Here is a 23,815-nt window from a genome sequence, read left to right on the forward strand (position 1 = left end):
AGGTTACCCCTAACATTAGCTCTAGGTTTCTAAAATCATATTAGCAAGGAGGTTTTTGTGTGTGGGGGGGGTAATGTCTCTGGTTCACTGCACTGCAGCTGGGCTGACTGATTGGCTAAGTACCTTTGCGTGACCTCCATGCTACACCCCCCCTGCTTTCTTCAGATTTGCATCGGATGCCACTGCTAATTTAGCATTACAGCACCATGTAGAAAGGAATGAGAAGTTGCTTTGCAGAAGTCGCCTGTACTTCTTCTGTAAGCCAATACTGTACATGTGAAGTTATCTGGATCTTTAACAAAAGGGGGTAACTAGAATACAGTTTAGTTCAATAGAGGCTTCAGTCAAACATGACGGGCATTAAATATGTAAACAGAATGCCTCTGTCTGGTCAGGAATTGTCTTTCTTGAAGTAAAGTGTATCTGCCTACTATAATGACATTTAAGTCTGCCTTACTGGCCCCCGGATGAGGTTTCACACAGTTTCTCCTCCTTGAGTGCTTTTATTTCAGTACGCCCAGATTGCAAAGTGCTGTGATCACAAAGCTGTGTGTCCACAGAGAGACTCTAAAAGCCTCTTTCCTTTTTGTGCAAATTGCCTCATCCAGCCAATGTTGTCAGTTTTGTCAGAAATCCCTTTAACCCAAGTTCTTCACAGGCCAGATCCTTATAGAGAGGAATTGCTGTCAGATTACACAAATGTGCTTGAAGGATAACTTCCCTTTCAAGATGATATTATTATTATTATTATTATTATTATTATTATTATTAAAAACTATTCAAAGAGGGGAAGCAAGATTAGTGATGTAAATGAACATTGATTTCATATAGCAAATGTGCCATCTCTGTGTACATATGGTTAACTTTCTGCACCATGTTTTAAAGAGGTTTTTTGGCAGGAGTGACAGATAATTTTAAGCTACAGAGGTGAGAAATAAGTTACGGTTTGTTTGCTCATCTTTGAGATGACTTGTTGAACAAATCGTGGTAAAAACAAACCATAGTTTAGCATTACATGCAGACAGCCTGTGAGTTGAACTGAAATAAGCATTTGTATTGAATACTTCACATGAAGCGGTTAATACCGTACAGTAAGCTGTCTTTCCAGGCTTAGCAAGGTCACTTCCCCTACCTTGGGAGGAACTAAGTAATCAAACCTATTGTTCAACCCCTAGTTTACCAGAGAAGCTCAACATGTAAGGAGGTGTGAGCTTGTTGCTGCAGCTCAGACTGCATGGCTCTCACAAGCCATTCTTGAGTTTAGGGAAGTTCTTAATGTTTGAAGTTTTATTCTGTTTAATATTTTGTTGGGAGCTGCCCAGAGTGGCTGGGGAAACCCAGCCAGATGGGTGGGCTATAAATAATACATTATTATTATTATTATTATTATTATTATTATTAGTTCCTATGCCAATAATTTAGGAACTGTAACTCAGCCAAATTTTACAGTCTGTGCTGCTTTTTCTGAATGCTGTATGGAAAAGCATATGAATCTGACCTTCGAAGAGTTTGTAAGTAAACCATTTTAAACTTGCCAAACACGTGGTCTTTTTCTATGCTGGGAAGAGGGACATTTTTGAACTCACAAGGACATATTTTAAAAGTAAAACATGCTTTACTTTGCTGCATGTTTTATGATTTTCAGTCTCTGCTCGGGTTATCTCACCAAAGAGTACTTGCCCCAGATCTGAATTTTGGCAACCAGGAATTCTTCTCATAATATATGTATTCTTGCACCAACAATATTACCCCTCATAAGAGAAGTCAGGATTGCAATAAGGTGCAAGAATTTGTGGAGTAAGGTGGAGTAGAATTTTGGGCTGTGGTTGTTCACACACTGTGGGAGCCAGTGTGGTGTAGAGGTTAAGAGCGGTAGATTCGTAATCTGGTGAACCAGGTTCACGTCCCCGCTCCTTCACACGCAGCTGCTGGGTGACCTTGGGCTAGTCACACTTCTCTGAAGTCTCTCAGCCTCACTCACCTCACGGAGTGTTTGTTGTGGGGGAGGAAGGGAAAGGAGATTGTGAGCTGCTTTGAGACTCCTTTGGGTAGTGATAAAGCGGGATATCAAATCCAAACTCTTCTTCTTCTTCTTCTGGCGCCACCTCAGGCTATATTTGTGGAGGGGACACTTGGAGTTGCTGCAAGGGACATAAACTTTGCTTGCAGATGGCAATAGTCATTTACCATCACAGAACAAATATGACTTACTTAACTAGTATGTGCCTGACTAGTGACTGCCACCTAAACAAAAGTACTGCCACAAGTGTAGTAAGATATATGACACAAGAAAAGACCAACTGTTAAGCAAGACCAACTCCACCTTGTGTAGCCATCTCAACCTCAGTTATGCTTGCTGGTAATGAGCTTTTAAGGCATGAGCAAAAAAGAAAAGAAACCTGCTGGTGTTGTATTATTTGCTTTTGCATAGGATTCTACAAGATGTTGCTAACATGATTAAGTAGACATATACCAAGAAGTCCATATAGGAAGTATCTTAACAGTTAGCTATTGTGCTGGCCATATGACCCAGAAGCTGTCTGCGGACAAACGCGAGATGAGTGCCGCAACCCCAGAGTTGTCCGCGACTCTAGGTACCCCTAACGGTCAGGGGTACCTTTATCTTTTTATTGTGGAAATGTTCTCTTGTTTATTTGCATGTGCCGCTTTGAACAAGCTTTTCTGGTTGCTTGTCTCACTGTCACCTTTCTTGTCTGCAGCTTGAAATAAAATCCGATATCATTTGAAAGAAGCATTTCCCGGTCTCTCTCATCAGTGTTGGGACTAAGTGATTTGGCTGTGCCTGAACCCCTGGCGGGCTTTTGCCCATAACAATTTGGTGACCCCCAAAGAGACCACACTGCTTGATGTTGCCAAGGCCCTGATACTCTTAGACCTGACCAAAGGAGCAACACAGGTAAGTTCACATTCCTGTGGTCTTTTCTTGGGAGTTTGGACCTTTGTATGAATCGCCAAGTTTGTCCCGAAAATTGAGAGACACCTTTCTGGTCTGATTTTGGAAACCTCTGGACCGGTGGGGTCTGGAATCCATGCCTGGATGGTCTAGTAATGTATTTGGTTTAGTTCTGCTTAAATGTCTATAGCTCAGATAGTTGGTTTTGAAACAGGTTTGAGACGTGTAAAAATAAATTGGTGATCACAAGTTGAAGTTCCGTAGCCTGTTGAGTAAATTTTATTGGAAAATCCATGGTTTGGATCAGTACTGTGTGTTTTGTTGGTACTTTTAATATATATTTTTAATATGGCGCTGTGGGTTAAATCACAGAGCCTAGGTCTTGCCAATCAGAAGGTCAGTGGTTCGAATCCCCGCGACGGGGTGAGCTCCCATTGCTCGGTCCCTGCTCCTGCCAACCTAGCAGTTCGAAAGCACATCAGAGTGCAAGTAGATAAATAGGTACTACTCTGGCGGGAAGGTAAACAGTGTTTCCGTGCGCTGCTCTGGTTCACCAGAAGCGGCTTAGTCATGCTGGCCACATGACCCGAAGCTGTATGCCGGCTCCCTCGGCCAATAAAGCGAGATGAGCACCGCAACCCCAGAGTTGGTCACGACTGGACCTAATGGTCAGGGGCCCCTTTACCTTACCTTAATATGTATTTATTGTACTGAGGAACACAGATTGTGATGTGTATATATACAATACCATTGCCTTGCTCTTGAGTCCTGAGAAGGCAGGGGTAACCTTTGGTTTTGACCTCTTGATCTCTGGGCAAGACAAAGACATTGTTTGTGACTACTGGATGCTAGAAGTTAGTGAACGTTGTGTTAAGAATATTTGTTTCCTTCCTTTTTAAAAAACTTATATTTGTTTTATTTCCTCCTTGTTTCTCTAGAGAGGGGTTCCCAGCGGTCCATGACACTTGAGTTGCAGTGGACAGTTCGTAGATTCTACTGCAGATGTCATGACTTTCAAGTCCGGGATGCCAGACAGATGTTGTAAAAATAATAATAATTAGAAGTCATTGGCTCCTTATATTCTTTTAGAGGTGCACTTTTGTCCACATCATATGCAGTAAACAGAAAATCAATATAAGGACTTGTTTGTTCTTTTTAGGATAACAAGATGCCAGAGATTACTAACATAGATGTGTCAGGCAGGCAGATTGATAAAAGTGTTTCTAGGCAGCGGTCCGTCCTTCCCCATGCCAACTAGCTAGTGGTGAGTGCTTTGAAATGATGCAGAGCAGCAGGAAGACTATGCACAAAATCTAGTCCTTGCTTGAAGCTTTACTAATAAGCAGAGCAGTCTGTTGTCAGTGAGCTGAGTCTTTATCTGTGTGATTTCATTGCCTTGGTAGTGTCGGTAGCAGAGAGTAGAGTTCTCACATTTTTGTCTGTCTGTGGCGTATTCAATTAAAAAGCAATTAATAGCAAGCATTTATTTCAGGAAAACTTAATGATTTGATAAATTGTTTGTTTTCGTGGAGACTAGGTCAGGAGTGGAGCCATAGTTGTATAATGTTTGTGATGGGAATAACATTTAAAAACACACGCACACTTCAATGTTGTTTGGCATTGTTGTCATTCACTCACACTTGGCTTCTCAGAAGACAGTTGATATTCAGTATTCCTAAGGGCAGTGCTTTCTCTTCCTAAATCACAGGGATTTTCAATCTTTTCCTTTCCTTTTCCTTTTTCAAAGTTCCCAAGGATGGAGGCTTAGAAGAGATGCAAACATTATAAACCTAACCATGCCTTGTCTGTAATGCTTACCATGGAGCACCATTAAATTCATTAATGGCATTATAAGACATGGTAAGCCATCCACCATGGCGTACCATGGGTGAGCAGTGCGCTAGCGTCCAGGCTGGACTGCTCCTTCTGCACTCCTCCATCACAGCAACAAATAAGCAATTGTAACATCTGTACATTTTCTTTTCATACGCTCCCAACATTTCCCGAGAGGAATTTGGGACACTCCCCATCCCACTGCTTGCCTGCTCACCCCCCTGCCACCTTATCTTCCTCTCTCCACCGCTGTTTGTGGCCTGTGGTTGCAGGCAAAGACCACAATGCACGGTCAGGGGAAAAACAATGTTGTCCAGGGTTGTAAAGACTGCAGAGAGAATTGGGTGCATTCTTCCCACCTTGGATCAAATCTATGCTTCCACATGCCATAAGAAAGCTGCAGAGATAGCGCAGGATAGTGCGCACCCCGGAAATGATCTCTTTCAGCTTCTGCCTTCTGGAAGAAGGTAAAGGGTTATAAAGACTAGGACTAGCCGCCTGAGAAACAGTTTCTATTCAAATGCGATTTTGGTTTTAAACGCAGTGTAAGGTAGTCTCTATGGGAGTATACTGTATTTAATTATGGGGTATCAGAGTTTCTAGAGGGCTAACCAGGCTGGGATAGCAGGCTTGTTGGTTTCTGAATGTCTGGTGTAGATTTTCAATTTCGTTGTTCTATATGGGACAGTGACAAAAAAGACTATCGTATTGTATGATGCTGTAGAGGTGGAGTTCGTGGTGCAGCAGAAGTGTGTTTTCAGCACACTTCTGGAAAAGCCCAGAGCCTTGGCTAGGGCAGCACCAGCACAGGTGGAGACTGTGGCAGTGGTGGTGTTGGCCAAAATGGGACATCCAGGATTACTTTCAGAAGCTGGGGTTGCTTATGTAAATCTGGGATGTCCCGGTAACATTGGGACAGTTGGGTGGTACGCCTTTTTTTTTAGTATTGTTAAGTCCAGTTTTACAGCAGTACCTCGGTTCTCAAACGTAATCCATTCTGGAAGACCGTTCGAGTTCTGAAATGTTCGAAAACCAAGGCACAAAGGGCTGTCTGCAAATTCAATTGAGAAAATTGAAAAACACGCAGCGGAAGCTGTTTGACTTCTGAGGCGCATTCAAAAACAGGAGCATTTACTTCTGGGTTTTTGATGGTTGGGTTCCAAAACTTTCATCAGTCTAGACGTTTGAGAACCGAGGTACTACTGTAGTAGCTTTTCCCATGCTTGGCAGAGAAGAGTATTTCTGATCATGTGCAAACATAAAGCTTGATGGAATTCTGCTAAATAAATACAGTGTTATAACATCTGGACTTGGAGGGTTGTTTGTTCATCACAAAATTAACTAAAGTGTGGGGATACGGATCCTTTTTTTGTGCAGCACCCATATTTGTCTTTAAAACTTCCACAGGCCCAATGTTATGATACCAAAAGGTTTTTTACTTCTACCAAGGCTCCCCTCATTTCCCCCTCCAATTTAGACTTTTAAATTATTCTTTCTTGATTGCTCCCTTAGTTTCTTTACCGTGAAACTGTGATGTCCTGCTTAAAATATGTGATTCACCCCCGCCCCATTTGACATTTACAAATAAATAAATGAATGAATGAATGAATTTTGTAATAAATGACTCAAAATAATGTAGAATCGCTGATGGAAAGGTCTTTTGGAAGGCAGCCTTGGGTAGTTGTCAAATTATTCAAAGCTCCTGTAAGAGTAGTCTGCTCATTATTCTACAATTAACAATATGCACATTGGACATTTAAAAGGTACAAATTCATTTTAGGCAGCATGCCTCATGCTTTTTGCTTGCTTTTCAGGCCACGTGTGAAAAATGCCTACAGATGCTCCAAGACATGTTGGAGTGTGGCGACAAACCAGAGCTCTTTTATACAAGAACTGCCTAGTTAAATGGAGGACGAAAAAGAGCAGTGTTCAGGTGAGCTGAACAGCAGTATTCTAATGTTTATGGCTGTCTGTGTTTTCTAGATTTATGTGAAAATGTTGCTGAAGGTTTAACGGCATTGCTTTATTTCTTGGGGCTATGTTTTAAAGAGCTCTTTCAGATTCGCCCTTGGGTTCCTCCATCAAAAAACAAAATTGCTTAAATGTGATGGGCTATGCTAAAGGCAACGTTTTAGTTAGCCAATTTTAATCCTTTGTGCTCCACGTTTTCTAAAAAGTGGAACTTGCAAGTATAAGGAATGTATACAATGATTATCATGAGCTCAGTAGGAAAACAGTGTAACCATCTGAATTGCTGTAATCACGCCGTCATTTCAGTACTGCCACAATCTCAGGAGAAGCCTTGGTGCTTTTCTACCCATGCTGCAGCTGACTGTGCTTTTTGTTATTATGAATCATCAAGGGCACACTGACTGCGAGACAATATTAGGAGCAATGCTGTAGACCAAGAGCTGTTCTGCAAAGAGCATTTGCCAATGGAACTGCCAGAATGGGGCAGAATCATGCAAAGGACATGGGTGCTGCTAGAATAGACATGCCATATCCTATACCGTTTCAATCTGCAGTGGGTGTAGCTGTTGACAGAGCAATTTTGCATCAACCCCAGACTTGGTGTAACAAATTTCCCTCCCGCTGGTTCTCATTTAAGTCTGTTGAGATGCTGTACCCACTAGTCATGATTATTTGCTTCTAAGGGTTTTGAATTTATCTGAATAATGTTGATTAATTTGATGTACCTCTTTTATACTGAGCAAGTTTGTGCAAAGGGTACAGTCCTGTTTATTATGCATATTTAAGCTTATTGCCTACCATGGGGTTAGGTACAGGAATGCAGCCTTAGGTGGCTACTGTTAGTTACTGTTACCCATTTAACTTATTCATTTCATTTGTGCAGGAAGTCCTACTTCCACTTTTCTTTTTATTTTGGCTAATATTAATGAGCATGATGTATCCAAACAAGAAATATGATGAGGTGCCTGATTCTGATCTTTATTCTGTGGATCACTCCAGCATCTCTGAGTTAATTGTTGGCTACACACCAGCGAATGATGAGACAAGAAAAATCATGCACAAAATGTCTGCAGAATACTTTACAGAAGGTATTGTGAGCTTTCTTTCTACTCTTCTTCTTTTTTTGTTCCATAAACGTGTTTTGCCTTTTCCCTTTGCATTTACTTGGCAGATGCAGTTATCAGAATGATTTATCGAGTACGTTTTCTGCATGGAAGAGTGTTTCTCCTGTGTAAACACTACATTCTCAAAGCCTTTGACTTCACATTTTGTTCATAGTATCTAATCCTACACGACTACTGAATCCCTCTTGCATCCAGCTCAGCGACATATAAGGGCTCAGACAGACACATTTAAGGAGGAAGGTTTCTTTTCTCTCTCACTAGAATCTTATCTCCCAATGTGCTGTTCTCCATTGTTTCCCACTATTCAACTTGTCATTGATGTTAGAAGACTGCCTCAGAGGCCCTGAAGAATACATCTTCCTACTATACAGTGTTCTCATTGCTGCATACCAAGGGAGTTTTCACTACTATTCCTGTGCCACTGCCTAAATCACATTAATAAGCCACATAGCAGTTATACCTTCCAGAAACAAAGAAAACAAGTTCAAGTTTTGTCTTTCTCCTATTGGAAAAACTGGGTGAATATCCCTCCAGGGACATTGGCATCCTGAGTCTTAAGTGACCTGCCCCCATCCTTATGTTACTTGAGAGCAAAAGATCTGGGCTCTGCCATTATATTTCCAGTTGCTTGAGTAGAAAACACTTGCACTTCATTTGCCAGGGGCTCAGAGCCCTAATCTATAGAATCGGTCCACGGAAAAAGTACTTTTCTATTTTTGAAGCATACAATTGCTAGGCTCATGTATAGGACATGATATTCATACGAGTTTACAATTTTCACTTTGCTGTCTGTTGCTTTGAATAACTTCAGGGGTTCCCATGCTGCCTGAAAAGCTAGAGCTGCCCTTTCCAGCACATACCGGTATTTGTAAAAACAAAAACAAAAAAGGCCTCCTAGGCTGTGGGCTAACAAATGAGGCAGCAGCTAATGTACTGAATTGTCCTTCTGTTGATATAGATGTCCATAGTTGAGAGTAGCTAAGAGAGACTTTTATATTTTGCAGGAATAATTACAGAAGAATTTCTAAGTGAGGAGGGAATGCAAGAGGCTAATCTTCGTAACCCTCGAAAATTTGTGGGTGTAATTTTCAAGGATTCTATGTCCTACCATCTCAGATTTCCTCCTGCAAAGGTTCCAGTATCTGCAATTTATATGGAATCCAGAGGTAATACCTGTATGTATGTATGTATGTATGTATGTGTACCCCTTATAATATTACAGCTTTAGTCATGGGAGCAACTTGCAACATTAAGTTTCAAGACAGTTGTTTTTGGTTGAGCAACTGCTAATCTTTTTGCTGATGCTTTTTCTTTGTTATTTTATTGAATGTATTTTTTGAAGCTGCCTAGAGTGTTTAGGTAGAAGAGTGCATTAAGTAAGACTACCAAACCCACATTTTTGTTCCCATAGCATAGAATCACTGGGCAAAATCTAGCTCGGTGACAATAAAACAAATTCATAGGGTTTTGTCATCAGAATTTATGTCAGCCTTTTTGCTTTTGGCTAATTAACAGAGAAAGTTTAGGTTTCTCATCTTAGAATTTGTTTTTCCACAGCCAGCTGCCCAAGCCCTTCCAAGATATGTGAAGCTGAAACGTACTGGCGCAATGGATTCACTGCTCTACAGATCAGTATTGATGCAGCAATTATACAGGTAAATGCAAAGAATGAGAATGTGAAACACCGTGAATCATTGTTGTTCAAGAAGAGTTGATGTATTAAAAGTCATTGCACTTTCTTCCTTGCATTGTAAGGCATTTCACATAATGGAGGGCTTTTGCTCAAATGAATGGCAATAACATTTGCTTTCATGGTGACTATCAATCAAGTGTATATGATGATTTCTATAAAGATATCAAGGCCAATGGTTAGCCAAATATAAAACGCTTTTTTCTGAGTAATGCCATATATGTCCACCCAAATGGGTATTGTGGATATACGTGCAAGCAACATTAACTGTGGTATGTGTTGGTAAAGTTGGTTAACTGGATATTTGCGATAAGCTACAGCAGACAGGTAAGTGGAGAGTACCATCATAAGAAATGAGAAAACAAGAGGTATGGTACACTTGACTTACAAGATATGCAGAAACATCAACCTATAACTGAAACCATTAGAGGAACAAGGAGAACCAAGAATAAAAGGCTCTGTATTACATCAAGAATTTTTTTCAACCAATTAGATGTTACTTATCCCAAATTTCTTGAGAAACTTGCAGAAGGGACAAATGTAATTTTTAATTTTTTTATGTATTCAGTAAAATCTCACCAAACAGAGGCAAAAGAGGTGGCCTTTGTTTCCCTTTCAAAAAAACAAACACATGAAAATTATATTACATGAAACATTTACCCACAGGTAAATGTCTCACATAATGCAATTTTCTATACATCACTCCGCCATCATGTCAAAAACAGCATTTTGAATTGGACATGGAAGCAAGACTGGAAGCCCATAAACACAACAAAGCACTTGAGAATCTCACAGAACTCAAAAAGAACTTACTTCTAATGACTGCACTGTATGGATGCTTTCTGAGCATTTATCATTTTTGCTTGTGAATGTAACATCCCATGCCAGTTTTGGTTTGGTTTAGTTTTCATGTGCTTGTCTCATAAAGTTCTATTTTGCTATTTGGTTTATATGGGTAAAATAAAATAAAAATAAAATAAGGCCGTTCTTTGTTTTGTTTTGTTTTGTTTTGTTTTGTTTTGTTTTGTTTTGTTTTGTTTTGTTTTTAAGTGGATTTTGGCATGTTGAACTAGTTCCAGGAATGCTTTGACATAGATATGAATCAGTTTTTGGAAAACCTGAAAAGTTGGCGATAATGCAGCGTCACAGGTTGTAGTATGGACATGTTTTCTGTCTGAAATTCATTTTTTATTAATTTATTTGACTATTCCTCTGCTCAAGAACCCCAAGATTCATAGAGTGAAATAGATAAAGCAAGCAAGCAAGCAAGCAAGCAAGCATTTAAGAAATCAGTTTTGTGAAACTCAAAAATGTTTGAGTTCCATGGGATTTAGCTGGATTACTAAACTACGTTAAAGCACACATTTTTGTTATCTTTGTTTTAATGATTTTGGAATTAAACTTTACTTAATAGGGGCAGCATAGAAACTGATTTTAACATTCCCTTCCTTTTCTTTCTTTCTTTTTTAGCTGAAGACTAATCATTCGCTATTGGAAGACCTGAAACTAACAAACGCGGTCATGATGGGAGAGTCTGCCATTATGGAAATAGACAATTTCCCTCGTGCAATCATTTTAATTTATTTAGTAATTGCCTTTTCCCCCTTTGGTTATTATTTGGCAATTCATATTGTGGCAGAAAAGGAGAAGAAATTGAAAGAATTTTTAATGATCATGGGTCTCCACGACACTGCCTTTTGGTATGTATGTGCCTTAGTTCTTTGATGTTAAGTAAACAGAATGGATAGCAATGCAAAGCCAAAACCATGTTTTAGTGTGATTGCGTAGGCTCTCAGAGACGAGATCATAGCTGCTTTGCTCCTTCTAATCCTGCTACTGTGAGCTAAGCCATGGTTTACAGCATGTGGTTTGTCTGGAGGAGACTTACCTGAAGCCTTTCTCCTCCTCCTACCACAAACATGGACAAACAGATCACAAGGGCTTAGCTTACTCTCAAAGCCATTGTTGATTTTTCATGTGCTGCCATTATTGATATAGAGATGAGCTCTGCCAAAGGCTCCAAAATGGATCCAATGGTGCCTGGTAAAGAAAAACCTATTATCCTAATGATGCTGCCAGCCTTTTGCTCAATATGAATTCCAAGAGGCCTTGCAAAATGTTTCCCCAGGCCAGGATCTTATACCTCATTTCCAGAGGTCAACTAACACTTAGATTGGGTACCATTATGTAGCCCTGGTCTTGGCAGGAGGGAGCACCTTTGTAGTTCTGACTGTTGCAGTTCCTCTGTTGTGGAGAGGTCTGGAAAGGAAGCCTCTCTCCCTGCCCCTGCCCCGCTTCAGTGTTGTTTCCCTTATCTTGAGCCAGAGGATGATGATGATGATGATGATGATGATGATGATGATGATAATTTATTATTTATACCCCGCCTATCTGGCTGGGTTTCCCCAGCCACTCTGGGCGGCTTCCAACAAAAGATTACAAATACATTAAAACATCAGTCATTAAAAACTTCCCTAAACAGGGCTGCCTTCAGATGTCTTCTAAACGTCTGATAGTTGTTTATTTCTTTGACATCTGATGGGAGGGCGTTCCACAGGGCGGGTGCCACTACCGAGAAGTCCCCCTGCCTGGTTCCTGTAACATCGCTTCTCGCAGTGAGGGAACCACCAGAAGGCCCTTGGAGCTGGACCTCAGTGTCCGGGTTGGATGATGGGGGGTGGAGACACTCGTTCAGGTATACTGGGCCGACACAGATAGTTGGCAAAGGATTAGATACATTGGCAGAATTTCTGAGACAGCTGTTTTGAAAGAGTTCGGAAGAATTATGTACTTTAGAACCTTTTGGATTAAAATGTTATTGAACTCATTTCAATATCTGTGCCACAATGTGCTCCATTCATTTGAGATTCACGCGAGGGCTCATTTTAGGGCCTTATCACTTCGTGCAGCATTGAGTAGCATGTATTACATTTGGCTTCAGTTTGTTGTTCTTCATGGTCTCTGGAGTTTCACAACTGAGTTCTGCACCTATGTTGAGCGAGTTCAGGATTTTCCTAGAACTCCCCTTCTCTTTGGATACAGCACTGAATTGAGAGACAGGTTCTCTTCTGGCTGTTCTTACAATAACAGCATTGATAACTTCCCTCTGTCAGTTCCCTTACAGAATTTCTTATAACACAATCCTTTGCATGTTTACTCAGAAGTACGTCCAACTGTATTCAGGTTGGCCAACAGTAATTTTGTCTTGTCTTGTTCCAGCCTCGGTTTGTTAGCCTACGTTCAAACCATCCCAACAATGATGTAGAACCTTTTTGGCTTTAAATGAAACGGAGAAATATTGCTGGGTGTCAAAATCCCTGGCCCGCCATTTCCTGTGACTTCATGTAGATGCTAAATAGTATGAGGGACAAAATGGGCCAGTGCCAAAGGGGTGAGCGGTGGTCCCCCCAAACCACCTTCTGGGGACACTTCACCAAGCAGGACTGAAGCCACTGAAAAATGGTGTCTCCAAGCCAAATGTTAGCCAGATGGCAAAGAAGGCTATAATGGCCGGTGGCATAAAAAGCCACTGAGCATTCTAGTAGAACTAAGAGGGACCCCATTACTTCCCTGTCTATTATCTAGCGTAGATAGTTGGCAAAGGCAATTTTAGCCCCAAACTATTTCAGAACCGAGATTGGAAGGCTTTGGCCTTCCTAGAAAGTTCCCAACTTGCTCTTCTCAGGTACAGAAACCAGGTTTGAGACGTGCCCAGATGACCATTCAAAGGACTCACAGAAAAAGTATCTTTATCTGTATAGTTGTACAGATGACCTTGAAATTTATGAACTTTCATTGTGTTTCTCCTCTTTCTAGGCTTTCTTGGGTCCTACTGTATACCAGTCTGATATTTGTCATGTCCCTTCTCATGTCGGTCATTGCAACATTCTCTTCGCTCTTTCCCAAAAGTAGCAGCTTTGTGATATTTCTTCTTTTTTTCCTATATGGAATATCTTCCGTAAGTGTGTGTATGTGTTCGTGCTCATTGTCAGTATATTGAAAGTACTGTGTTTTGGAGTCCTTCTTGCTATATTGGCACAAACGATTTGTTTATGATGTGTTTTTTTCCTCTGCTGTGAATAGCAGTAGGTACCCTACCTCTTTGACATAAGAGGTCCCGAATAGTTACATTTGCTTATACATTTTGGCAGACATTATTTCTCATTTGCTGTTGAATGTATTCAAATGGCTACTTACCACATAACCCTTCCCTGATATTAGAATGAACTGCATTACTTATTCACTGCAGTCTTATTTTAAGCTGGCAGCTTTTAAAGAGTTATTAATTATCCATTAGCCAAGGGTGCAGTTCATCTTGGAAAAATTATTGCTGATTTTTAGTGGACCTGATTATTCTAGTAGTTTCTGAGTATTTTAAGTCTTTTGACTTGTGAATAATTTATTGCAGGCATAGGCAAGCTCGGCCCTCCAGATGTTTTGGGACTACAACTCCCTAGCTAACAGGACCAGTGGTCAGGGATGATGGGAATTGTAGCCCCAAAACATCTGGAGGGCTGAGTTTGCCTATGCCTGATTTATTGTTTCTTGATGCTTGCAGGCATTTAAATAAATCAATGGTGGGTAGCAGAATGCACTCTGTGGATACGAAGATTAATTTATTTACAAGTTTATCATCTGCACTCCCATAAAAACATAGCAAGGCAGAGTACAACATACAGATAACATCAATTGAAAACATTAATTAAAATGTACGAGTTCAAATGAAAAATCATTTTGTAAAGTGCTGTCTAAACAAAAAAGACATCTATAAGAAGGGAGGGATTGTTCTTGCTGAAACTACTAGTAGAGAGGCCTAGTGAAGGCCAATCAAGCATCATGGACATAAGGAACCACCAGAAATGGTCCATTAGAGGATTTCGATGGGGCAAAAGGAATGAGGTGGTCCGTAACTGGAAAAAGTTATTTGAAAAGTCTGCTTGTTGATTGTTGGCAGATCTTATTTTTAAGAATATAGTGTACTCCATATCACTTTCTCTTATCACTCTGGTCTCATGGCCAAAATGAGATAATGGATGTTAACATTGACTGTGTACACTCATAATGCTAAACTATAATTCAGTGCTATGTGCATGAGCAGAAAGGAATTCATGCAAAGTGATAGCTACACCCTCTCGCTGCCTCCTGTGGGGCCAGGAGTTTTGGCTTTTCAGTTTCAGAACAAACATCTTCAAACAATGAAGCTGGCTTGTTTATCTAATCACTGTCCATTTCAAACCACAATTCCTCGTTTGCATGTCATGACAAGCCACAAATTGTCCAAAATGAAATGTAACTCTGGCAAAGTCCTTAGCACGCGACCCCACGTTTTTGTGTGGGCTCCTTTCTGTTCATGCACACAGTAAACAATGGTTTAACACCATGTGCAAATTCAGCCAGCATATCAAAAGCTATAACACTCTTAGGAAAAGGTCCTCAGGATGATGAAGCCAGTTGATTTCTTGGATCAGGTACATTATAGGTATTAAGAGAGCAATACGTTGTAATTGTTCCAAATTGTCTACACAAATTATGATTTCAGCAATTTTAATCGAGGTTTATTGTGCACTGAAATAAATGTTCTGTTTCTGTTTAGGTTTTCTTTGCATTTATGCTGACTCCTCTCTTCAAAAAATCAAAATATGTCGGTACGGTTGAATTTCTGACCACCCTGGCTTTTGGTTTTGTGGGCCTGACAGTTGTCCTGCTGGAGGATTTTCCAAAGTCATATGTTTGGTTACTAAGTCCTCTGTGTCAGTGCACATTTTTGGTTGGTGTTGCGCAGGTTAGTAAAGTTCCCTATTTAATCAGTGCTGGTATATGGGTTTCCATGAATAGTAACTTCACTATGGCTTAAATACAAGATAGGATGATAAGATTTCACCTCAGTGTAAAAAATGTGTGACACGGAGTTGTCATTTCTTAAACTTGCAGTGAACATGTTGCTTGTTTATTATCAATGGTTTTCTCATCAGCTAACACTGGCAGATATTTTGGGGGGACCAGAGCCAGAATAAATCTGCAACCCACACCCAGCACTCTCTGGGATGAGTAAATTTGGAATAGCTGGATCTTGGGCTCAGCCAGGGCTATGCAAGCTCAATTCCCTCATCTTGGCTCAGCTGGAGATATGCCAGTATAAGTCCCATAGCCAGCTGAAACCTGCTGAATTGAAGTCAGGTCAGGATAAGTCCCCCCCCCCCCAAAGGGCATTCTGTGGGTGTGGTAGGGGCAGGGCAGGGGAAGACTTAATGTTATTCCAAACTACGTTCAGCTCAATCACATGAACTAGTCATACTTGTATTTTAAAGGCTTGTTTAAAGCCTGACACCATCCCCGCTCCTGAATGTGTCCAGGATTTCAACTAGTGTCCCAGGGGAATTTCGGAAAATCGGCCAGATGTCAACAACTTCCCCCAAAAGAGCTCCCCAAAATAGCTCAACAACCCTGGGATGTGTCCCAAAGCATTTATTTTTTTTACTCTGGGACAAATTACACTGGCTTCCTGTCATTTGCACTGCTCTAATTAGCCTTTTCCTTTTGCTAGTATACAAACCAATAATAATAGGTCTACACAATTATTGATGTAGGAGAATTAATGGTTTTTGTTTTTATTTTGTTATGTATTTTGTGTTCTCATTTTGTATTTTTATCTTGTGAAGTGCCCCGTGATCTTCAGATGAAGGGCAGTATACAGATTTAAATCATCATCATCATCGTAATAGTCTTTAAGGTGCCGGAGGACTTAAGCAAAAACAACAGTCATAGATAGCCCTCCGAAAGGAGGTTTCTGCTGTAAACATTTGTACTAAGTGTACTGATTTGCCACTGTGAAAATGTGACTGCTAACCTTTCCCCAAGATAGTCAGTGGTTAGGTTCACCACCCATGCACTATATAAACCTTTCTCCTTCCATGTTCTGAGTAACCTCAGCTAGAACCTGCTAGGGTCTGCATTCCAGCAAAATAGGTAGGACCAGAATAAGTGCACATTCACACCCTTCTATTCTCCTCTTCCCCTTCCTCTCTTATGGAAAGCTAAGTAGAGACAGGCCAACTGCCTGGCTTGAATTCTCAGTCGTGGGGGGTTGAGTGTGGCATTGTAGCCTTTGTTGCTTGGGCTAGTGTGCTTGTTTACATGCCTGCTTTCTTCACGGCACTGCAACCCAAGAGGAGGCAGCCAAGGAAGCCATGGGAATTGGAGAAGTTGCGAAGTTGCACTCCCCACTCCCAGCTGTGGTAGAGGTATTCTGGTCCCCTCTCCTGTTGTATCATTGCTAGGCTGACCAGAGCAGGCATGGCTTGAGGTGAGGCCGCTGAGGTCTGCATGAAATGATATCATGGTCTGGAGGTTCACCATTCCTGTTACAGGGGCAATGTTCAAGCTCTCATTTCCCATGAAACATGGGCTTACTCTGTTCCCCGTGGGATGGCATTCACTCTACCTGCAACCATCATTAATGGTTCATTTTGAAGCTCATTGTTTCCTCTCAAAAATGCAGGGTGTTGTGTGTCCAGTTTCACACAAATAACAACTGTAACTTCTTCGTCGTCGTCGTCTTCTTCTTCTTTATTTATTTATTTATTTATACCCCGCCCATCTGGCTGGATTTCCCCAGCCACTCTGGGCGGCTCCCAACAGAATATTAAAAACACGATAAAACATCAAACGTTAAAAACTTCCCTAAACAGGGCTGCCTTGATGGCCAGTTAGAAAAGTTCCCCTGATAATATTAAATAAAGTAATTCTGTTCCATAGTATCTATAACTTCTATGGTCAGTCAGTTTTATTGCACATAGCCAAAGGCTGCTGTAATGTACACAGAATCATTCAAGAATTAAAAGAAAATACGCTGGATTAATACGCTGGATTACTATAACTTCTGTATTTGTTTGCAGGTGATGCATCTGGAAGATTATGAAGAAGGAAGCGTTTTCTCAAATTTAAGCCATGGTCCTTACCCTCTAGTTATTGCACTTTCACTATTGGCCCTGGACAGCATGCTTTATCTACTCCTAGCACTTTACCTGGATCAGGTGATTCCAGGTATGATTGGTTTTAGCATACACGCACATATGTGCTAAACATTGCCTAACACAGCATAAAGTTGGTAGCATCTGGTAGGACAACATCCGGTCGGTTCAATGCCCACCTGTATAGGTGCATCCCTGTTCTAATAGTTAAGTGGGAAATTGTTCAGTGGGTTATCCCCATCCTTCATAAGAGAGAATGAGAAAGCATAAATAGGATTCCACCCCTGGATCTTGAGCCAGAGATGCTCGTGGGTGAAAGAAGGATTTATATGCACCACTAGTATTGTGCAAAGCAAAGCATTGTGCAGCTGCACAGACAGCAGATGTGTATTCCCAAACAACTGTCTGAAGGCATTTGACACAAATGCATTACTGGAGGTCAGCTGGTGTGCCTGATAAGTTGCCTGGGTGGGAATCTGTTGTTACTGCTTGGATGGGCTGGGGCCTTTGCACATGCCCCAGAATTATGTGGTTCTTTTAGCTTTGCTTAGCAGGTGACTATGCAGTGTGTACACTCTCGGTGCAAGTGCACAGAGGGGGCAAACCATGGCATAAACTGGCGGCTGTAATTAAAAAGAGATTGTTTGGGAATTGAGAGGCATGTATGCTGACACCTAATTAGGCACGTGATAGTTTGCTATCTGCCAACACCAGCATGAGCCTCTGTTTGGTCTTCATTAGCCCTGGCGAAAAGGAAAAGAACCTTCTTTTGATTTACACTGTCATGGTGGGGACTGAATCAATAGCCATTTGCGTTTCCTAAGATTGAACACCTTTACCTTCAGTTTCCTCTGTATCTTAGATCCAAATGTAGCATGGACTTGAGACAACTGAGTTCTGATTGGTTGTTGCCAATGGAGGCTGGTCCATTAGGGCAAATGGAGCTCTTCTCCACCAACTCAGTCTACCATCAGCCAGTCCCCGTCCCCCCCGCCTTACAGCCTGTCCTGGGGGTGGCACTATCTGCCAGCCTGCTGCTCCTTAGTCTCAGTGCTGCACTTGCAGAACTTGGCAGGGAGGAGGATGGGGGCAAGAGTGGAATTAGTTGGCTCTGCTTGGCTTTGGCGCCACCTGCTGTTGACCTCCCTGTCTCCCGTCATACTAATCCCAATGGGCACTACCCACCGCGAGTTTTTGCCTCTCGCTCTTACCCCCTAGGTTGGCCCAGTCTGTGGGGTGAAATTTGCGTGGCCGTGTTGCGAGAACGTAAATAAATTTGAAACAACTTTCCCAGGCAGCTGTTCAAAATGGTTCCATAAATCCAAATATGTGTTTCTGTTGGGTTCAGAAAAGGCAAACTCTACACGTATCTCCTGATTCATTTGAGCAGAGCAACTGGGCATTAGTTTATGCTGATAATTGAAGGACGTGCATGCTCTGTAGTACTGACAAACTTTCCTTAATAAAGACCTAAACCCCGAATAAACCTTACAGTTTTCTCAGCTATCTAAAAAACCAGTAAGCCATAATTGGAAATCAGTGAACATAAAAGCACCTAGCATTGATATGCTTTGATCAGCCTGTAGTTAATATTTACAGGCCTTTCTTCCTCTCTCTTTTTTTTATTTCTCAGGAGAATATGGATTGCGGAGAAACTTTTTTTTCTTCCTGAAACCATCGTTTTGGTTAAAGCGAACCAGAAATTATAAAGAATTGTATGAGAGCAGCATTAACGGGACCTTAGATTTCAATGAGATAATTGAACCGGTATCCTCTGAATTTCAGGGGAAAGAAGCTATCAGGTATGGACTGATTATGCTTCATTCTAGCTTCTGTTGCTAATGTCAGTTACTAATACATCAGGGCATGGGACACGGATGGCACTGTGGTCTAAACCACTGAGCTTCTTGAGCTTGCTGATCAGAAGGTCAGCAGTTCAAATCCACGCGTCGGGGTGAGCTCTCATTGCTCTGTCCCAGCTCCTGCCAACCTAGCAATTTGAAAGCAGCCAGTGCAAGTAGATAAATAGGTACTGCTGCAGCGGGAAGGTAAACGGCATTTCTGTGCGCTTTGGCACTGGTCACGGTGTTCTGTTGCACCAGAAGCTGTTTAGTCATTGTGGCCACATGACCCAGAAAGCTATCTGTGGACAAACGGCAGCTCCCTCGGCCTGAAAGCGAGATGAACCCCACACCCCATAGTTCCCTTTAATTGGACTTAACCGTCCAGGGGTCCTTTACCTTTACCTTTTTTACATCAGGCAAGTCTGAAGTAGCAGTGATTCAGTGATTGGAATGTGCAGTTACTGCAAGTAGCAATTATTTTCATGGTTCAACTAATGTCGTGTAAGAAATGTTATGTAGTGGTTTCCGCATGTTACTGTGAACCAACTGTACTTCTTTTGAATATTCAGATCAGCTTTCATTGCAAACCAAAGCAAGCATTATTTATGGTGAAATAAATATTGATCCCTTTATATTGTTCACTTTTTATCTGGCTAGGGAAATTCTGCCAGAATTCTGTGTTACCTTTTTTTAAAAAAATAAAAAAATAAAATTAGCTTGTCTTCTTTCAGAATCAACTGTGTACAGAAAACATTTGTTAAGAAAGGTGAAACTGTCGAGGCTCTAAAAAGTAAGAATTTCATCCCTCTGCCACAAGTGGGAGTCCTTGTACTTCGGTTGCTGCTGTTTATTATATAGGGACAGCAGAAGCAATGATATAGCACTTGATCAAGCTTCTCTTAAACCTCACTGATTATTAACTCTTCTGGATGTTTAAATATATTAACTAATATATGTTATATTATGTTGTGATAGTTTCTTAAGGGTGAGTGGGACTGTACTCTGTATGGCAGGGTTTCGAACATTTAATAAGGAAGCATGTAGAAGCACTTTCTTACAGCTTTTATCTCTGTCCCTCACCCCCACCCCAAATCACTTCATTCTTCTTTCCTTTCCTTTCCTTTTTTTAAGGTTTATCCTTTGACATATATGAGGGTCAAATAACAGCATTACTTGGACATAGTGGAACAGGAAAAACAACCTTAATGCACATTCTTTGTGGATTGTGTCCACCTTCTGATGGTAAATATCATCAAAATGTGTCTAGTTTATCTGATCTGGGAGCTAGTAAAGAAAAAAGAAAGAGTCTTTCTAGGAAGAATTAAACAGGTAGAACTACTTGAATTAATTCATAGAACAACGAGTGCCACATCACTCCCGCAGAGGGCCTTCTCGGTAGTGGCGCCCTCCTTTCTGATGTCAAGGAGATAAAGAATTACACAACTTTTAGAAGACATCTGAAGGTAGCCCAGTATCAGGAGGTTTTAAATGCTTGATGTTTTTATTGTGTTTTTAGATACGCTGTAAGTGGCTGGGAAAACCCATCCAGATGAATGGGGTATTAATAATAAAATTATTATTATTATTATTATTATTATTATTATTATTATTATTATTATTATTTCCAGCTAAGTCCCTGCTGCAACTCCAGTGGTCCACACTTACTATTTTTTGTCTTAAGATTTCTTTTCTGCATCATTGCCTATCTTAATTGTATTTTTTCCCCATTAGGTTTTGCGTCAATCTATGGATATAGAGTTTCTGAAATAGATGAAATGTTAGAAGCAAGAAGAATAACTGGAGTTTGCCAGCAGTTAGATATATATTTTGATGTACTAACAGTGCAAGAAAATTTGTCAATAGTTGCCTCAATTAAGGGGATACCCCCCAATGATATGATACAAGAGGTGAGTTAATTGGATGCAAGCTGCACAGTGCATGCAATCATGTTTAATTAAGGTCAACATATTATATTTAATGTTTTCTAAGCGAGCTTGGTAGATGTCCCGGTAAATTGAGGTTACCGCTAAGTACTTTTAATCCTTATTTTTAAAGGTCCAGAGAGTTTTACTAGATTTGGATATGCAGCCCATAAAAGATAACCAAGCAAAAAAGTTAAGTGGAGGACAGAAAAGGAAGCTGTCAATTGGAATTGCGATTCTTGGAGATCCAAAGGTAAACGGTGGCGTAACTGAATGTCCATAATATTTTGTTTTCCGCATGCAAAATAGATGCTTCTTTGCCTTGCATGTAACAGTTAAGTATCTGTAGAAACATTTTACAGTGCATATTCATTATTCCCATTCATTATCCTATTTCTGCTTTTAAAGTGACAATACAAAATAGCCAAGCTGTGGTTTATTGGAATTGACTGGGATTTTTATATCCAGTTCAGTTGCAATAACACTCTTGGTGAGAGTGCTGAATCCTAACCAGTAGACCACCAGGGAACTCAATAATGCTCTTGGAAATGTATGTCCATCTCTGTATACCCAACTTGCCAAAAAACTTATGTCCACCTCCCCATACATCCATCTTGGGACTGAGTGCCTTTGAGGGTCTATTGTATCTAGAACTATTGTTGAGGGTCCTCTTTCAAATCATTTTTGGGCTGCAAAGTTCAGTGTTAAAGGAAATAAGTTGGTAGCTTCCAGAATTGGGAGTAGAGGAATAAGCAATTGGGTTTTTCTCTCTCTCCCTCTAACAGCTTCCAGTTGACCAGCCCTGAATCTCAGCAGCGCAGCACTTTAATGCTCCTTTCCTATAGTGTTGACAAGTGAAATGCAGTGGTACCTCGCAAGACGAATGCCTCGGAAGACGAAAAACTCGCAAGACGAAAGAGTTTTTCGTTTTTTGAGTTGCTTCGCAAGACGATTTTCCCTATGGGCTTGCGTCGCAAGACGAAAACGTCTTGCAAGTTTGTTTCCTTTTTTAAAAAAACCGCTTGAAGAGGTGCAGTTGCGACTGACCGTGCTCCGCAAGACGAAAAACATTGCAAGACGAAAAGACTCGCGGAACGAATTAATTTCGTCTTGCGAGTCACCACTGTACAGTGCTTGTGGAGCATCCAAACTGAAAGGCACTCAATCAGTTTATCATTAGATGGAGCGATGGGGACGCGGGTGGCGTGGTGGTCTAAACCACTGAGCCCCTTGGGCTTGCCGATCAGAAGGTTGGCTCTGTCCCAGCTTCTACCAACCTAGGAGTTTGAAAGCGTACCAGTGCAAGTAGATAAATAGATACTGCTGCGGCGGGAAGGTGTTTTTGTGCACTCTGGCTTCCATCACGGTGTCCTGTTGTGCCAAAAGCGGTTTAGTCATGCTGGCCACATGACCCAGAAAGCTGTCTGCAGACAAACGCCGGCTCCCTCAGCCTGGAAGCGAGATGAGTGCCGCACCCCATAGTCGCCTTTGATTGGACTTAACTGTCCAGGGGTCCTTTACCTTTTTTACATTTTAGATGGAGCAAGTGGCTATTACCTCAAGCATGCTGATAGCTCCCTGTTGTACGTTAGTGGTGCCATTTTTGGTACCCATCCCCCAGCACTCAGAATTGAGATGACTGTATGATAGTGGTGAGGATAAGTGGCTGCCTTATTGCTAATAATCTCACTGGCAATTTGAAATGAATAGCTAGATATTCAATCTATTGCTTTCCTTGGCCAATAATTCAGGTATTACTCTTAGATGAACCAACTGCTGGCATGGATCCGTGCTCACGGCATACAGTTTGGAACCTGTTGAAAAACGGAAAAGCCAATCGCGTGACGGTGTTCAGTACCCATTTCATGGATGAAGCAGACATTCTTGCTGGCAAGTGCAAAACATTTTTGGGGGAAGTGGGGTCTTTGTTTGTTAAATATGTGTTTGGCAATATGACCAGCTTTTTACTCCATTGGTTATTACTGTATCAACTGGAATAACTGACGGTACCCTCTGCTTTTGTTTCTAGATCGGAAAGCTGTGATTTCTCAAGGAATGCTGAAATGCCTTGGCTCCTCTCTGTTCCTTAAAACAAAATGGGGGATTGGCTACCGCTTGAGGTATCTGTAGTTCGAAAGCCTGTTTCACTGTGTGTGGTAAAGGCCACAGCCCAGCCCAGGGTTAGATGCTATTAAACCCAATGAAGTCAATATATTGCTGCTCACAGGGCCGGCCCAAGATATTTTGGCACCTGAGGCAAACCACAAAATGGCGTGCCACCCAGGGAAGAATGGGTGAGTGAGGATCTACATTAGAATACAGAAGGGTGGAATAAAGATCTACCCTGGGATCTGCTGCCTCTGTGTATCCTGCTGCCTGAGGCAGTAACCCCACCTTGCCTCATCGGTGGGCCGGCCCTGGCTGCTAATATTTCCTTTGGCTTTGTTGGAATATTAGAATATGGAAACATACTTATAGATTTTGTTCTTCAGTTGGATTAGGAAAATACAATTTCTCTTGTAAGTCGGCTTTCAGTATGTTATTATT

General features: G+C 41.2%; 1 protein-coding gene across 10 annotated transcripts in view; it reads left to right on the plus strand.

Moving 5' to 3' along the window:
• ABCA5 (ATP binding cassette subfamily A member 5) overlaps positions 1-23,815 on the plus strand; it is a 55,496-nt gene that overhangs the window by 4,877 nt on the left and 26,804 nt on the right. For 3 of the 10 annotated variants that reach the window (XM_083598535.1, XM_083598536.1, XM_083598538.1), the window contains exons 2-17: positions 2,721-2,917; positions 6,562-6,680; positions 7,602-7,806; positions 8,847-9,008; positions 9,400-9,497; positions 11,003-11,232; positions 13,349-13,490; positions 15,126-15,314; positions 17,428-17,575; positions 19,136-19,304; positions 20,078-20,136; positions 20,478-20,588; positions 21,078-21,253; positions 21,402-21,521; positions 23,020-23,158; positions 23,298-23,388. In XM_083598535.1, the coding sequence (XP_083454661.1) occupies positions 6,576-6,680; positions 7,602-7,806; positions 8,847-9,008; positions 9,400-9,497; positions 11,003-11,232; positions 13,349-13,490; positions 15,126-15,314; positions 17,428-17,575; positions 19,136-19,304; positions 20,078-20,136; positions 20,478-20,588; positions 21,078-21,253; positions 21,402-21,521; positions 23,020-23,158; positions 23,298-23,388 (2,144 nt within the window). In that variant the 5' untranslated portion in view covers positions 2,721-2,917; positions 6,562-6,575. Of the gene's footprint in view, positions 1-2,720; positions 2,918-5,215; positions 5,944-6,561; positions 6,681-7,601; positions 7,807-8,846; positions 9,009-9,399; positions 9,498-11,002; positions 11,233-13,348; positions 13,491-15,125; positions 15,315-17,427; positions 17,576-19,135; positions 19,305-20,077; positions 20,137-20,477; positions 20,589-21,077; positions 21,254-21,401; positions 21,522-23,019; positions 23,159-23,297; positions 23,389-23,815 lie in introns of those variants that run through there. The other 7 variants (XM_083598537.1, XM_083598533.1, XM_083598534.1 and 4 more) reach the window with 5 other exon arrangements.

The sequence above is a fragment of the Podarcis filfolensis genome (genome assembly GCF_964270895.1).
Source record: "Podarcis filfolensis genome assembly, chromosome: 2".
NCBI classification, from domain to species: Eukaryota; Metazoa; Chordata; class Lepidosauria; order Squamata; family Lacertidae; genus Podarcis; species Podarcis filfolensis.